A 17,268-nucleotide genomic window follows, 5' to 3' on the forward strand; every position below is an offset into this window, starting at 1 on the left:
CAGGTTCCTGTCATCCTGTCGTCACCTCTGCCTACCCCTCATCACTCGTCTCCTGCCCCCGACCACTTGAACATCGAGAAAAAAGAGAATTCCCCGGTGGACCACCAACTTACCCCTGTCGACTTTATGTTGACCGATCCTTTCTTTGGGAGTCCGAAGGAGGCAGAAAATCCCGATCTTGATGGCGTGGCTCAAGAAGCCGTCTTGAGCCTTCTTCGCGCTGGCCTCCTATTTGCTAAGTTCTCCAGAGATTCGACCACCGCTGCTGAAGTTGAAGAGCTTCCTCAGAAAGCGGAGGGGTACCGCACTGCCACGCTCGAAGCTTATGGCGAGCGTGATAGGCTGTTAACCCAGGTGGCGGACAAGGTAATCAGGCTGAACAATTTGGGCGTTGAAATGTGTGAACGCGAGTCTGACTTGTCCGCCTGCGAGGGGAGAGTGGAAGAGTTGGAAGACGAACTTGACAACATGCAGAAGGAATGGGACGCGTTCGGGAAGCTTGTGTCGCCAAGGATAAAGAGCTTGTGTTCCTGCGTGGCGAACTAGCGTCGTCGAGCGAGGCCCTCGACACAGCGAGAGCCCAGATAGAGGCAAAAAACAAAGCTATCGCGGAGGCGGAGGCCCAGGGATCCTCTGATGCCAAAGCCCTTGAAACGATGCTGAAGATTGAATTTGCTGCTGAATCCGTGGAAGAGCGTGGTCGTGGCTTCTTCCTTGCAAAGGCCCAAGTCTTGCATCTTTACAAAGGGCTAGATCTTAGCGAGATGGGGGCCTTCAAGAGAGTCACTCCTGGGGGTTTGGTTGGCCCGAATGATCTACCAGGCTTTAACGCGGAGTACTTCCTGGCTGCTGAAAATGAAAGAGAAAAAGAAAACATCAACGCAGTTTGACTACTTGTATTTATTTTTTCTCACTGCTTATTGTAGTTATGACCGCCGGGCGAGGCCGACTGTTTATGAAAATTTGTTGTAACTCTTTTTGTCTGCTTTTGCTTATCGTCTCGCCCTATTCAATTTTGCGCCTGTTTTCAATTGTCTGAATTACGTTTAACGACTTTGAGAGTGTGCCGGGTATAACTAGGGCTTTTGCTCAGTTTTGAACTAAGGCTTTGTTCACACACTTTTCCCGTAAGATCAGGTGTGGCCTCGCTAGCTTTGCCTGGCGAGGACTTATGGTGGCTGGGGTCCCAATGGCCATGTGGGTTGCCTAAGGCATAGCCTAGTTAGAGATGCTCGCCCATATTTCGGGGAGGCTTTTGCTCGCCCATATTTCGGGGAGGCTTTTTGGGATAAGGAGCTTATCCGCACACGTCGCCAACGGGTAGCAACGGTTGCCCCGGACTTTCCGGAGCGACCCCCAGACATCAAGGTCGTGTTGAGATCGCCACCTTCAGGGAATTTTTCCCACCGAGCAACCGTTACAAATCAGCTGTGAGTTAGGAGTATTGCTGAGAATATCCTTTTGTATTTGATTATAAAAGAGATTTTTACATTTATTGAGGGATGCCTCATTAAAAATCTCCCGCGATGGAGAAAAAGAGTACATCTTTATTTTTTGTCCTTATTTTTTGTCCCTGTCACGCCATTGTTCCTGTTATGCGCCCGCTTTGCTTTCCCGATAGTCGCCCCTTCTGGTTAGAGTACCACGCCAAGCACCTCATCTTTCAGCCCCGACGTGCTCGCCACCCATTCTTCACTCCTGGAAAGCTGGTTGCCCCGCTCGGCCACCCTATAGTAGAAAGGGGTCTCGCCTAGCCTGTTCTCTCACTTGACGCAGCGGGCCACCTTTGTTAGTCTCAAATTTGCGGCCCTCGCTGGTTTCCAACACTCCACCTTCCTTTTTCCCTTGTTCCTGCGACGACATGCCTGGCACCGTTCTTCTTCAGTCTTTTGCTCGCCCCGAGGTTGATTGACTTTTCCCAATCCGCTTTGTTCGCCGCGGCCTCGCTGGAGCTTCCACTGAATCGCACCCTGTAGCGCTGCCCCTTTCTCTCCACTTTCTTCCAGCTGGGTTGGCTTGTTGAACCTAGGCAACCTCCAGAGTTCTGTGTCTTTTTGACTCCAATTGAAGAGGTTAAGATTGTCTCATACTAACTTCTCCAAGTGCCTTTCCTTATTAGCTGTGAGCCTGGGCTCAATCGCCAGTACTTCCCTACTGAATTTATACATTTCCAAGTCCCCGATCACGTTTGCCCAGCTCTCCTCAACATGATCATTAGTAAATTGCCCATCCTTCCCTATCCTGCCATCTGGCCTTTCCTGATTTTGGTTCCTTCTTGGTCCCCCGTACTTTTCACTGATGCACCGACCTTGTCTCCTCACGCCGCTCTGATCCTGGCCCTGGACGCCCCACTGAACCTGATCGCCTTCCAAAATCTCAATCTCGTGACATCTATGCCCGGCGCCTGCTCCCTTCTTACCATACAAGCTCAGGAAATTGTTGTAACATTCCCTCACCCGTCGTTGGTCTACTACGATCTTTCCTACCTTCCCGCAGGTCAACAGATATTTCACCACCAGGTGAGCTGTCGATATTACTGCACAGAGGCGGTTCAGCGTGTTCCGACCAATGATGACATTGTACAACGCAATTACCTGCAAAACCAGACACCTTACAAGCAAGAGCTTTGCGTTCTCATCAATGCCAAAAACTGTGTCCAAATCCAAATAGCCTCGCACCCAAACCTGTTCCCCGGAAAAACCTACCAAAGTCCCCGAATATGGCATCAGGTCCTTATCTGTTAACCCCAATTGATCAAACGCGTCGCCATAGATGATATCCGCAGAACTACCCTGATCTAGAAGCACTCTCCGCACATTGTAATTGTTGATCCTCACCATTACCACCACGGGATCATCCTTATGTGTCTTAATTCCTTCAAAGTTTGCCGACGATATTACTATGTATGGGTGCTGAAAACCAAATGAAATCGAAAACTCTTGTACTGAACTCACCTCCCTTACATGTCTGCGTCTCGCCGCCTCCGCCGAAGCCCCCTGCAATTGTATTGATCGCCCCAACCGGTGGTTCGAGATCCTTATTGAAAGTTTCTTCAGCCCCCTTCTTCCTTGTTGCCAAAGTCTCCTTCTTGTCCACCGGTGATGTCAGGCAGCGGTCATCCCTCCTGCGATCATCCTGCTGGTGGTTTCCCTTGTAGCTATTCTCCTGTTGTCGCTTACCTTGCCAGCGATCGCCGTGATCAGTCATTTGTGAGCGTCCCGCCCTGATCAGCCTCTCAATCTCACTTTTCAACGTGAAACAGTCACCAGTGTCATGGCCCACCGAGCGATGATATCCGCACTACTTGGCCTTAACTACTGCCACCCGCGGTGGATTAACTTCCCTCTCGCCCTCTTCGACTACGTGTGTCGCCTTTACCTCCTGCGGCAGTTCCGTCAAATGCGCGCTCAGGTCTTTGCCCGACCTCTCCCGTTGGCGAGAACCAGTTTGTTACCACGGGCGCCGACGCTCAAAGCTTTCCTTCTTCGGGTAGAGTTGTTCCCTTGCCTGCTTCTCTGATGGCTTGACTTTCTTATCCGGTTGCTTGCTACTTTCTCCCTTCTCCCGACTGAGCGTGCCCGCTGGCGATACGTCCTGCTGGCCGCCATTCTTTTCCGCTCTCGCACACCTCCTTTTGAACGCGTCGTCTTCGTCATCCAGGATGTAAGTTTTCGCTCGAACGCGGACCTCTGTCATCGAACGAGCGGGCTTCCGACTTAGCTTGCTGTTCAACCTCCCTGGCAGCAGTCCATTCTTAAAGGCGCGCACACAGGCTTGTGGCTCCGACTCCTCGTTCTTGACAGATGCCATGTTGTACCGCTTTACATACTGCTTCAACGTTTCTTGCTCTAACTGGCGAACATTATACAGATCATCAATCGTAACCTGCTTGATCTTACTAGCGGAGAACTGAACGAGGAATTTCGACGAGAAATCGCGGAAGTTCGTGATAGATCCGCGAGGCAAAGTCGTGAACCAAGCCATCGCCGTGCCTTTGAACGCTGACGGGAATATCCAACATTTCACCGCATCATAAGCTACACTTATCACCATCTTTGTGTTGAAATAGAGCAAATGATCCTTCAGATCCGTCTTTCCGTTGTACGTCTCCAGAACGAGATTTTTCATGTTGTCAGGAATTGCTACCTCCCTTACCGCCGTCGAGAATGGCTCAAACTCCGCTACGGCCTCTGCCTCCCGTTCTCCCTCGTCCTGTTGCTCAAGGCGATAGTAATCCAACTGCTCTTGCAAGTAATCATTCCGCTTCCGTATGTTGTCAACGTTATAGATCAAGCGTCTCCAATCTCTGTGAGTGATCGGAGCTTGAGGTAACGGTGATCCGCCTCCCGAGGCTTAGCGTACTCAAGATCCTTGCTGCGAAGGTGAGGACGGTGGAGTAGGTAGCGGAGGTGGATGAGAAGGAGAAGGAGGAGGCGGAGGAGGAGTCGGTTGCTCAGGTTGTTCGCGGCAAACCTCCTCACGACGCGGTCTTTCCCTCACACGACGCGGCGGTGAATCGCGTCTCTGCTCCAACGTCCTGTTGCGCCGACGACGACGAGTCTCTATCGGATTTCAACCGCGAACCAGAAATTCAACTAAAAACACGAAAATCAGAGGAAATTGCACAGAATTCCGAACTTCTCTCAACCAAAAATAACAATCCACGTAGTCTGGGAATCGAAATATACCGATCCCCACAGACGGCGCCAAATGTTCCAGCCAAGAACATAGAAAGAAAGTATAGTACCTAGATTGTGAGAATTGCCATGGGAGAATCCAGAAAGAGAGAGAGTGTAACCGCTTAGAGAGAGAAAGTGTAACTGAATTTAGAGGCTGGGTGTTGAGCCTGCCTAGCTGTCCTTAGTGGGCCAGTTTGGGCCTCTCAGAGGAGGCCCAAACCCCGGCTTTGTGTATCGCCCTGGAGCAAGCATCCCTGGGCGAGGGCCTCCGGGGTCTCGCCCAGTCCATACTTCTAACAGGGGAGGATTTGGTTTGTTGGCCATGTATCATGTTTAGCTCTTGCTTGGAATTGTGGTTACTAAGTAGTGGACTGTCAATCTAACTCTCTAGACGTAGTGGAATTTGTGCCTTTGTTGAGACATTTGTATGCCTTCTGGTTTGGGATCTGAAGAAGCTTCTGAGTAGAGCTTGTATAATGGATTTCCACCACACTCTAAGAGGTTAATGCGTGTGTAGGATTTTTGGCAAAGCATGAACTAATCAAGACGAAGCCACTGTGGTCTCTAAGAATCCTTTAGAGGGTATGAGTCTCCTTCTCTTGGATGACACATTGGGCATCTCCTCTGTGAGACATATTCCAGGGTTCCCCATCCGTTGTTTTTCTTTATGAGTTGTACAAAAAGAAATATTTCTTTGGTACTCATTCAAGGTAGAAAGGTACAATACCTTTTACTATTTTGCCATAATTTTAAATATAATTGTTTCTTAAAAATTTACAACTTGGTCCTTTTTTGGTCAATAACTTAGTCCTTTATAGTCTAAAGAATGAACTGTAGCGTACTAAATCTCTCATTCTCAAAAGGTACCGGAGCAATACAACTCTTCACTCACAAGCCAATCTTGAAGAAAACTCTACTTCCAAACACAACTTTCGTGAAGGAAGCTATAAATCGAATTTCATGTGTATAAATCTTGATGGGTTGCAGATAGAAGAAAGAAGCTGCAGGCGGAGGATGAAGGAAGTTGCAGAAGACTTTTATGTCATTTGATTATTAAATTTTAAATATAATCAAAAACTATTTTACTAGATAATCTAGTTTCCCTTTACCCTCACTGACACGTGCCGTAATGGTATTGGCCCTCAGAGGTATGGCACCGGTGCAATACCCATTAGGTATATCGGGGTATTGCACCTTTTTTTTTTCAAAGGTTCATAATTCATTAAATAAAGAGTTGCCTGAAAGCACTTACAACAGATGTCCATACATCGAATGAAAAGAAATTAGGCCTTAGCCCAAAATAACTTACAAGATAGTTCAAAAACATCTTAACCCATGCCTACTTAGTACATCTAAACAACGTTAGGATTATACTCCGCCTTAAACTACAACTGAATTGGGGTTTTTGTCTTTCTAACTTTTAGTTTGGGTCAACTTCATTTTTTAAACTACATAAAAACGGGCCATGGTTTCGACCAAAAATATTGAAAGGCTATAGTTTAGGTGGTCGTCGAGCCCATAATATGATAACGAGCCGCCGTTGAAGGAGATACAAAGCGACGCCGTTTAAACTGCAGCGGTGACCTCCGTTCTTCCCTCTCTCTGAAGCTTCGCTCGGAGATTCGATTCAACCCTTCATCTAAACCCTAAAATCAGAAACAATTTGTCACATTCTTCAATGGACGTGAAGGCTTTGGCAAAATCAAAGAGAGCTCACACACAACACCATACCAAAAAATCTCACGGAAACCACAATGCCCAGACCACAAATGATGCTGCGAAGGTGCCACTGGGCAAGCAGCAAGTGATCGAGAAGAAAACCCATCACCCTCGTGCTCAGGGCTCTTCTGCGCTTCCCACCAATTGGGATCGCTACGAGGAAGAAGGATTGGATTCTGGGCTTGTAGGGATCAGTGATGATGTTGTGCCTAAAAGTAAAGGGGCTGATTTTCGTCACTTGGTTGCTGAGGCTCAGTCTCAAGCTGAGAACACTTTCCAGGGTTCACCTTCTTTTGATGAGCTTCTTCCTTGTATGTATTTTTTCAATGACCCATTTGCATTTGCTGCCCTTAACAGAACTCCCTGTTATCTTTCATTACTCAGTAGGAGCACTAGGTTATGTGTAATTGATGTTTGATGATAAATGAGCATTTGGTTGGTATTAAGTAATTTGTTACTGATATACTTTTTTAATGTAAATGTTGTTGTGATTCTTTTATTATGTGAATTTGGTTACAGGGGAGTATGGTGTAGGATTCGGTTCTATGCTTGCTGTCAGGGGAGAGGGCATGCTGTCGTGGGTTGGAGATGATAATTTTGTGGTAGAGGATAAGGCAACTGCAAATCATGAGGTAATTTTTTTTTTTTTTTTAACAATGTTGATAAGTTATAAGTTCAGTAATCGTATTTAACGATTCCTTCTGAATGTGATAGAAATGGTTCTGGTTCTGGTTCTAAGGTTTTAGGCATACTAAGCGTTTTCATTGAAGTAATATTGTGAATCTATGAGGCCAGCTCCAAACACCTTGCTAATGCTTGTAACCTAATAATTCCGCTGCAAACACCTTCTAATGCTTGTAACCTAATAACTTGTTTGTTTTGTTTATTTAGTAGTAAGTAATGGTAATATTAGAAGCAGAAGCGCTTCATAGTGTTCATTTAAGCCCTGGCTCCTGACACAAAGGAAAGAAGAAAAAGACTCGAAGAAAGGCTATTTACGACCTGCGTCCAACTGTTTTATAAGCCCCTATATCTGTTTAAAATGATGATTACACACCGAATACTTGTATTAAGATGAATTAGTACTTCTGAGGTGAGCATAATTTGACATGCAATATCAGCTATAAGCTTTTGCAGTGTGTTTGCCTTTTGTAATCCATTTTTAAGGTTATTATAATTATAAGTTCTTCCATATATGTAGCTGCTGCAGTGAATTGGTCCATCTGGGTTTTTTGGGCTAACCTTCTTTGACTGGAAATTTTTTTGAATTTGAAGTTTTCATACTTGCTTGGCTAACAAAAGTTGTAGGGGCTGAAAGTTTGATTGACTACAAAAGTCTACATTTGAATATTTGACAAAGTTTACAGACAATTTTTTTCAGCAAGAGATTGTCAAAATTTCCCTTTCCAATTTCCAACATATCGTATATCGATTATTTTGCCTGTGTTATCATCTTTCTTCATCTAGTGTTGCCTTACCATGAATTGGGTTTTATGCAGGTATCATTTACTTCCTTGAATTTGCATGCTATAGCTGAAGCTCTTGCAAAAGTTGACTTATCAAAGAAATTATTCATTGAGTCTGACCTGTTACCCACTGAGTTGGTATGTTCACTCTCTCATTGATCTTGAGAATTATGCAGGTGGCTGCCTCTTTCCAATTGTCTTAACACTACAGTTAAATTGTATTCATAATATTTATTTGCACATTACTTATATTTACATAATTCATAGAGGTTGGGCCCAGAGTGCAGCAGAGTTAATTGTACATAGTTATACATATGAACTAACTTGCACTTTTCCGTAATTGTTCATGTTTTAATTGCTTTGGAGTTCAGACATTTTTTTACCCTCTGATATAAACCATTGATGACATAACTTAAAATGTAACTGTCTATTGGAGTTTGAAATGCTAACTCAGGTCTGTTTTAGTTTGTTTGTTGCCCCAATGTTACCCCAAATGTGAGCATTGCAGAAGTAGAACCCCTTTCGGCGAATTGATTTGCAGAAATGTTGTTTACTAAGAATTACAAAAATAACACCTTGTTTTTGTTTGTTTAACTGCTCGAATTGCTCTCTTCTTCTGCTTGGCACAAAATAAACTTAGCCAATATCTAGCTTTGTATTAAGATTTAAGATCTTTGTAGCTGCTCCATAGTGATGCTTTTTAGGGACACTCATAAACAGTGATGCAATTCTAATACCATATAGACAATATCTTAGCCTTGTATTAATTTAAGGTAAATCAATGATTGTCCAAGCTTTCTATACAAAGTGTCATCAACCTTCTCTTTGCCATCTTCTCTCAAAAGATTCTTGTTAACACCCATACGACACAATGCGAAGCTTCTATAATAAATCTGCAGCATACTTGCCTTGTAAAAGAAACATTTTTCCATGTTCTTGATTCACTTGTATGCCATGACCTGATGGCCATCAAAATATTTCATAAGGCCTAAGTCTAGCCTCTCAAATTGACACATCGTTGTCTTTTTTCATTCTTCTAGCAACTCATCATTAGTCATATAAATGAAGTCAATAACACAGGCCAACGTTGATAACCTCCTGTGCAGCTTGAGTTTGGATTGCAATAATTTGTTTTGTCTACTACAATCACAAACTTACCATCTCATAACTTGACTTGGACTTGGATTTATCATCTAGTGACCAGTGATATGATTGCTGCAGCCACTATCAATTTTCTGAGCTCCATCATCTTTTAAGGTGCTAGACAAAAATAATGCTCCAACGTGCCTTCAGTGTTTTCTGAAAAATAAGCTTCATCCTTTTCCTTCACTGGAAAGTCTATCCATGTGATGATATCTACAGCTGGTACATTGTTAACACTATATTTAGTTCATAGGAGGGAAAAGGGAGGAAAGGGAAAGGGAGGGGAATGACCCTCTTGTTTGGTTGATGAGCGTGAAGACCATGATTAGTTTACGGACTGAATTTTTTACTTTTAAATTTAGTCTGCAAATTTATTTAGTCTGCATTGATGTGGTTTGTTCTACTGCAGGGCGGCAATGAAGAACCTGATGATCTGAAAACTACAGAGGACACTGAACTAGCCAATAGGATGTCTAAAGATTTAAACCTAGATGATTTTGCTGCAGATCAGTTTGGATCAACTAGTACCTCCTGCAGTAGCAGCTGTGCTCCTTCTACCTTCACTTTGTCCAACGATTTTATGGTTCCTGTGAACTATGTTAATGATGAATTTCAGCATGTTGGCAGTTCTGGTAAAATGAAATCATGCCTTCCAAGTGCAGAAGGTAATTTACATTCTACTAAAGATAAAACAGGGAAGCAGCCTACATTTGAGGCAGCTACTGCTGAAAAGGAACTGGATATGCTACTAGATTCACTTGGTGAGACCAAGATTCTAGATTCTACGGGCGTGAAGTCCAATGCCGGTTTTCCTGTATCGTTGGGAGCGTCTTTGGTGGATCCTTCCCAGATTTCATATCAAGAGCCAGCTACATCGGAAACTGCATCAGTTACAGCTAGTATAGATGATGCACTTGATGACTTGCTAGAGGAAACATCCACTTTGATGAATCCAAATGTTTCATTACGGCGGCCACAGGAAGAAAAGCCTGTCACCCAGAGCATAAATTCTTCTTCACATTCTGGAAGCAAACCCAAATTGTCTGATGATTTTGATTCATGGTTTGATACACTTTGATAGTTAAGGTTAATCATCCTTGTTATGTGTAATATGATGTGTTCATCTTTGTTTTAGCTAAGAGAAAATGGCCTTGTCTTCTTCCATTACTGTGTTCTATGGTTCCTGACCTATTACGAGAAAGCGTGATCCTCTATCGAATGAATTGCCCCTTTGGCTGATGTTTACAGCAATGCTGATTGATTCATGGTTCGATTTCATCAACAAAATTGTCATACAAAGGAAAAAATTTAAGTAGGCTTTTACTTTTACATTTGACTTGTGAGTTTAAATTTGGTAAATCTGTTAGCACTCAAGAAAGTAGAAATATTGGAAAATAAGATACAATAAAACTCTTCGTTATTAATATAGGTTATCATGGATTGTGTTGACCTAAACCAATATGTCATGGCTCAAAATTAAAAGGATAGGCTGGGTTATCAGGTAAAATCGTACTTCCGCTAGTTTATTCCCTAGTTCATTTTTCAAGCATGTGTGAAGTTTTAGGCAATCCTTGCTGGTGACGAAGTGGACGAATTGAGCAGAAAGTTTGATCCATCCTCCAATGGAAGAAGGAGGAAGAGACTCGAAGCATCGCAATGCTCCTTTCCTCAAAGTTAAGGGAAAAGTTATATTTACCAAAACATTTCTACAGCTCCAAGAACTCAAGAAGCAACATGGAACATGAGAAAAACGTCTAAATGCTCTGTTACTCTGTAGAACCAGTTCCTGCTAAAGGTTCTATTCCTATTGTTTTTTTTAATCCATTTGACATATCTGCTGCCATGAATCCATGATTTCTCGGAGAACATTTTCGGTTCATAAAGTCTGTATTTGACAAGAATTTCAGCTTTCCGACTAGAAACTCCTTCATAACAAGTATTAGTTTTAGCATGACTATGCTCAACTTCGTCTCATCTCTTACGATTCATCATTCGATCATAGCAGAATGATTTTTCAGCAAAGCAGCTTGGAATCTGAAAATCATCTTCTCTATGCATGTGCGATGCATACACAAACTTTACTAGGTCCTCAATACGGCACTCCAGTCTTTTAATAAAATTATAAATAAGTGTGATATGATTTCCAATTTTCTCCTCTTTGTGAGTAGGGTCTCCAACAAATTATTGCAGCATTCAAAGAATTTCTTATTGTGTTGGAATTGAGCCTCCATGAGCAAACTATTTGCGGCATGTTTCCACCATGAATGAGAAACTATTTAGAAAATTTTCGCATCCGATGCCAATTATTCTTTTTGAATTTGAGCAAAATATGACCCTGATAGAATGCAATACTGTTGTAGCTGTGAACACGATGGTGGAGTAGTGTGAATCCATGGTGGGGAGAAAGGTTGTCAAACTCTAGAGTTTAAGTAAATTAAACCCGTGGTGTGTCTATAAGCTTGACTCGTGAACTCGTCTCGTAAACTTATCAGAGTTTACCTCATACAAAAATAATATTTAAAAAAACACAACAATGATGCAAACACAAATAAAATTAAAAGTATATTAAGTATATTCCCTACAATTATAGTGGCAGACCCTAACCAAACCTTTTTTAAAGTGAAATTTTTATTTTCTTGGAATATTCTTTTCTAACTAAATTTTTATCGCAATTTTGACGCGACTATTATGAAGGAACAAGGTGTTAAAGTGTGACTTCTACGGATCAACTTTTTGACCTAGTGGTTCATACAATCACTTTTAATCACTACAATCGGCTTCCGTTGAATTTCTTGGGATACGAGATTAACTCATATACGAGTCAAAAGAAATTATTAACTTTCAACGTAAGACAAAACTTGTCAAGTTTTTACCTTGGAGTGCATTTCAATGTCTCTATCCTTTCTATTTACTCCATCCAAATGAACTAACCACGTGTCCTTAAATACAGATTAAAATGCACATGTAAGATTAGTTTCTTCCCAGGAACATTTAGAAAAAAAATCATTTACTAGGACCGCAATAAGAGACACATTTATCATAATGTATTTGTGTGGTAGTTCCAAACTTTAACTCAAACATATATATGTTTTCTTCATCATCCAATCCCATAAAATTTGAATATGATAATATATTTCTCAGTATTTTATCGATAATACTTGACTATAGACTACAATATATATAGACTAACAAAGAGATAAAAAGAAACTAAATATATCTAGCTAAACGTATCTAAAATAGATAAACAAATCTTAACTATATAGCTATGAGATAAGACTAATAATAAACTAAATCTTAACATATATTCAATAACTCCATATACCAACCATATACCAATGATGTACGACGCATTACTTGCAGCTAGAAAGGCTAAAAACACTCTTTAGCACCCATTTTCAACCAAGTTTATAGTACTATTATGAAATTCAATTGAAATCCATCAAATAATGTATTAAAAAGATTCATAGAATCTTGCAAAACATAGGAATTTTGAAAAATTATTACAAATTAGCATTTCAGCGTTGGAAGAACTCACTATTATTCTTTAGATATGCTAACCTGCCCTTTACTGCGTCAGCAACCCCAGTTAGTTTAATCTGCCTTCTAGACTTCAATATGATTGAGAGATAAACTGATAGTCTTCGCTGTGACAGTAACTTTCTTGCCTCCTCCACTATTGAGAAATTGCAAATTATAGTAATTTTTTTCACCATGACGGCTCTTGCAATCAAATGCTCAACAAACTTCCCTTCTAGTTCTTTCCCTGTAAAACCCCTTACAGTAACAAATTTTAACTTGTGATTAACACAATTTCGTCTCTCCCAGAACATTGACTTGGGAAATGGTAGAGCACCATCATCACTCGTATCTGAACCCTTCTTCACCTATGAAACACAATCAATATTTGAAGAACCATAGATATATTAGGCTTAAATGAATTCCATCCTTCAATGTTTAGCTTAGTAAGTAAATAACACAATGGAAGTAGTATGAATGCAACAAGGTTATGACTGACATACCGGTATAGTAATATCAAGAGATTCCAGACAGTGGCATGATCTCAGTACGAATGAAAGTGCTAGAGCTTCTCTTATGTTGTTCAAATCCAAATCAATTGACATGGTTAATAAATTACGAAAAATGTTGATTGGTTGAGATTCCTACATAGAACAAATCATCACTGTCAGCACCACAACATATTTTATCTATATGAGGAAACCTAGGCCATAATAAACATTACAATTTCATCACGAAAGTAAATGAATCATTATTTTTTCAACTATATAAATCTAACTATAAAAATTGTCATTTAAATATTTGTGTGTAGTCACAATTGTGAATGTAAAGTATCAAAATCTTAGATACTACCCCAATTGTGACTACTATTATTTTCATCAATCACATCATATCAAACAGGGTATTAAGTTAGGGTTTGCAATAGCAATTATGGCTGCAAGATAGAGGGATTTTGAATCCTGTAAGTGTGTCGTAACAACAATCGTAGCCATATCCACCGCTTTTGCATACACTTTCACAACATGAGGGAAATTGCAATTTAAAACCTTGATCCAATGACAAACATAATTTAAAATAAAAGAAAACTTACAAAAAGGCCACTGCAATTTTCAAGAATGTCCTGGCTTTTCATAATACTTTCCCCTAAGTATTTAGCTTGAATTTCTTGAGCAATTGGGTTGCAGGTCGAATGGAATATTCTTAAGTCCACAATGTAAATTTTCAAACCCTTGGATGGACAAAGAATAGAATCGATCACCACTTCATGAAGATTCTCAACAAAAACGTCTATCTCATTCACAACCAACCATCGGAGCTCCAAAAAGTTGAGACTCGGGTTACGAATCTTGAGTTTCTTGAACCCGGTTGACTCTACCAGGATGAACCTCTCCAAACTGGAACAGTTTTCCAGAACATCATTGACAGCTTGCTCCTCCATGATCATTTTCTTCATTTTCAAGGTCTTCAATTTCTTACATCCCTCAAACGCAGATGCATTAACCCTCCTCATCAAGTAGTTGTTAAGCTCGAGTGAACACAGATTTGAAAAGATCCCAGACTTGAAATTAAGCATAACAGATGGAAAATATGGTCTAGTCTTAATGCACTCTAGGGTAAGAGAAATCAAATTTTTGTTTCTCTCCACGAGGAACTTAACTAAAGCTGCCAATTCCTCAGCATTTAGGCTCGGAGAGAGGTACCTGAAGCGACACATGGTCAAGTCACAAAGGTGACGGTTCAGCACGGTGCTCACGAGTTCACCATATTTGCGAACAGCGTGTACATTGCGGCGTTTGATCATGCGGGTCCCATCAAAGTCGAGGCACGAAGAGTTCCTCCACAAGGGGTTCCATGTCTTTGACAAGATGCTGGTTCTCACGGCCTCGTCGACAGAAAGAGAAGAGATGATATAGGTCAAGATCTCATCCGGGAGAAGGCTGATCATGTCACCCTCATCGCTTCTTTTCTTCCTTTCTGTCATTCTTCGTGAAAATTAGGGTTTCAAGAAATGTGATTCTTTGTGATAAACCCCTTTGTGATATAAGTTGTTTTTTATATTTAATCAATAAAAAATAATAGCATTAATTTATTTTTAAATGGTATTGATACATTTAATGTTTTATTATTTTCCATTAATTAATATTAAAAGCTTTCAATCAGTATTTTCATACGTTCAGACATGGTGCTTTTCGAGGCAGAGCTTCAGAGGGAATACCGCAACATTCTGAGGCAGGAAGAGTTGCTCTGGTACCAAAAGGCTAGGGAAAACAGGGTGGCCTTGGTGATCGGAATACGGCGTACTTCCATACCCAAACCTTAATCCGGCGTAGACGTAACCGAGTTCAACGCTTGAAATTGGATGATGGGACTTGGTGTGGTGATGAGGAGGTTCTCAAGCGAGAGGTGCATGTGTTCTTTGTTAACCTCTTTGCTGGGGTTACCCCTCGGCCTTCATCTAACCTTACTCATGAGTCCTTTCCACGTCTTTCAGAGGAGGCCTTGATCACGGCTGGTTATGAAAGATGAGGTGAGGCATGCGTTAATGAGCATGAAGTCATACACTGCTCTTGGCTCTGATGGGTTCCAACCTTTCTTTTACAAGAAGTATTGGAATCAAGTTGGCGATTCTCTGTGGCACCTGGTGCAGGAGGCCTTTCAGGAGGGGAAGGTTAGTGAGAATTTGTTAGATATCCTCGTGGTGCTCATTCCTAAGGTTGAGAAACCTTCCACTTTCCGAGATCTACGTCCAATCAGCCTATGTAATGTAGCCTTCAAGATTATTACTAAGGTCCTGGTGAACAGGTTGCAACCCTTTCTTTGCAAACTGATTGGGCCAATGCAGAGTAGTTTCATCCCAGGGAGGGGTACCATGGATAATGCTTTCTTGGCCCAGGAGGTGATCCACCACATGTCCAAGTCAATGGCTAAGAAAGGTAATGTGGCTTTCAAAATTGATTTGGAAAAAGCCTATGATAGTGTGTCTTGGTCTTTCTTGCAGGAGACCTTGGAGTTCTATGGCTTGCCTGGGGTTATCATTAATCTTATTATGAGCAACGTCACCTCCTCCCAGGTTTCTATCCTTTGGAATGGTTGTCGTCTTCCAGCCTTCAAGCCGGGTAGAGGCCTCAGACAAGGGGACCCCATGTCCCCTTATCTCTTTGTGCTTTGCATGGAGAGACTCTCACTGCTGATTCAGAGTTTGGTTGACAAAGGGGATTGGAAACCGATTAGAATTTCAACTAATGGTCCTCCAATTTCTCACCTGTTCTTTGCGGATGACGTCTTGCTTTTTTGCGAGGCTTCAGTTTCCAAGGTTAATCTCCTTGCTTCCACCATGCAACAGTTTTGTGATAGCTCAGGACTCCAGATTAATTTGAATAAGTCAAAAGCGATTGTCTCTAAGGGGGTGAGCGATGCAATGAAGGACAGTATTACTGCTGTTGCCCTTATTCCTTTTGTCCATGATCTTGGGAAGTATCTAGGGTTTCCTTTGAAAGGAGGCCGTATCCACAGAAACAGGTTCAACTTCCTTTTGGAGAGCATTCAGAGGAAGTTGGGAACTTGGAGAGCCAACATGCTTAGCCTGGCAGGGAGGGTTTGTTTGGAAAAATCTGTAATTGCAGCCATGCCAACCTACACTATGCAGGTCTTCAATATGCCCCGTAGTGTCACTTGTAAAATTAACCAGCTTATTCGTTCTTTCATCTGGTCTGGGAAGGGAGGTGGCAAGGGTTGGCACCTTGTTGGTTGGGAGAAGATCACGAGACCAAAGGAGCAAGGGGGCCTTGGCATACGTGATATGGAACTAGCTAATACAACTATACTGGGCAAGGCTACTTGGTGTTTAATCCACAAGCCCAACAAATTGTGGGTGCGTGTTTTATCTCATAAATACCTGTCAAGTGCTTCTGTTTTACAGGTACAAGCTAAACCCCACGATTCTCCAGTCTGGAAGGGGTTATTGAAAGCTCGTGATCGGTTGCGACCCGGATTTGTGTTCCGAATGGGTAATGGTGACACATCTCTATGGCATGAAGATTGGAGCGACATGGGGAAGTTGGCTTCCGTTGTCCCTTATGTCGATATACATGACGTGGAGAGGAGGTTATGTGATCTCGTGGTCAACAATGCCTGGAATGTGCAGGTGCTGTATACAACGTTGCCAATGGACGTGATGCACCAACTGCAAAAACTCACCCCATCAGTGGTTCCAAACCGTCACGATGTTTGGACATGGGCGACAAATACTATGGGAGTATATACTGTGCGAGATGCGTATCGGTGGCTCCAAGATCAGCAAAACCCTTCGCCTGCAGTGGGGGATTGGAACTGGATATGGAAGTTAAAAGTGCCAGAGAAGGTTTGCATGTTTGTGTGGTTGGCTCTGCAGAACTCCATTCAAGTCAATTCTCATCGCTTCAGGTGCAAGATGGCGACGTCTCCCGCTTGCTCGCGTTGTTCAGCCCTTGAGGAAGATGTTTTACACTGCCTCAGGAATTGTCCTCACTCGCAGGAGCTTTGGCTCAAGCTTGGAGCGTTCTTGTGGCCAAACTTCACTGTTGGGGATTCCTCTTCCTGGATCCGCAGTCAAGCCAGGAGCAGTAATGGAGTGAAATTCATTGTGGCACTTTGGGGTGTGTGGAAGTGGAGAAACAACATGGTTTTTGAAGATTCCTCGTGGTCGTTGGAAGAAGCTTGGCGGCGAGTTTGCTAGGAGCATGACGAAATTGTCGCTGTTTTGGGCG

General features: G+C 42.2%; 3 protein-coding genes across 3 annotated transcripts; 1 reads left to right on the top strand and 2 right to left on the bottom strand.

The window, feature by feature from the left end:
- Positions 1–3,450: 3,450 nt before the first annotated feature.
- Positions 3,451–4,053, bottom strand: LOC130744120 (uncharacterized). The gene has a single exon (XM_057596311.1). It carries the CDS (start codon positions 4,051–4,053, stop codon positions 3,451–3,453), a length of 603 nt encoding a protein of 200 aa, XP_057452294.1.
- Positions 4,054–6,185: 2,132 nt separating this feature from the next.
- Positions 6,186–10,268, top strand: LOC130742566 (protein ECERIFERUM 16). The gene is made up of 4 exons (XM_057594657.1): positions 6,186–6,709; positions 6,918–7,030; positions 7,898–8,002; positions 9,417–10,268. Exons 1-4 carry the CDS (start codon positions 6,358–6,360, stop codon positions 10,083–10,085), a joined length of 1,239 nt encoding a protein of 412 aa, XP_057450640.1. The 5' UTR covers positions 6,186–6,357; the 3' UTR covers positions 10,086–10,268.
- A 2,254-nt stretch (positions 10,269–12,522) lies between these two features.
- LOC130744123 (F-box protein At1g80960-like) lies at positions 12,523–14,504 on the bottom strand. Its single transcript, XM_057596312.1, has 3 exons — positions 13,614–14,504; positions 13,027–13,167; positions 12,523–12,891 (listed from the first exon to the last, which is right to left on the bottom strand). Exons 1-3 carry the CDS (start codon positions 14,502–14,504, stop codon positions 12,523–12,525), a joined length of 1,401 nt encoding a protein of 466 aa, XP_057452295.1.
- Positions 14,505–17,268: the final 2,764 nt, after the last annotated feature.

Source organism: Lotus japonicus, chromosome 3, assembly GCF_012489685.1.
Source record: "Lotus japonicus ecotype B-129 chromosome 3, LjGifu_v1.2".
NCBI classification, from domain to species: domain Eukaryota; kingdom Viridiplantae; phylum Streptophyta; class Magnoliopsida; order Fabales; family Fabaceae; genus Lotus; species Lotus japonicus.

Excerpts from the sequence above, each read along its gene's own strand:
- LOC130744120 (XM_057596311.1), bottom strand. The coding sequence starts at position 4,053 with ATGGTGATAAGTGTAGCTTATGATGCGGTGAAATGTTGGATATTCCCG.
- LOC130742566 (XM_057594657.1), top strand. The coding sequence starts at position 6,358 with ATGGACGTGAAGGCTTTGGCAAAATCAAAGAGAGCTCACACACAACAC. Across the intron at positions 7,031-7,897 it reads AGGCAACTGCAAATCATGAG|GTATCATTTACTTCCTTGAA; the intron begins GTAATTTTTTTT and ends GGTTTTATGCAG. Across the intron at positions 8,003-9,416 it reads ACCTGTTACCCACTGAGTTG|GGCGGCAATGAAGAACCTGA; the intron begins GTATGTTCACTC and ends GTTCTACTGCAG.
- LOC130744123 (XM_057596312.1), bottom strand. The coding sequence starts at position 14,504 with ATGACAGAAAGGAAGAAAAGAAGCGATGAGGGTGACATGATCAGCCTT. Across the intron at positions 13,168-13,613 it reads AAAATTGCAGTGGCCTTTTT|GAATCTCAACCAATCAACAT; the intron begins GTAAGTTTTCTT and ends TGTTCTATGTAG. Across the intron at positions 12,892-13,026 it reads CTCTTGATATTACTATACCG|GTGAAGAAGGGTTCAGATAC; the intron begins GTATGTCAGTCA and ends TGTGTTTCATAG.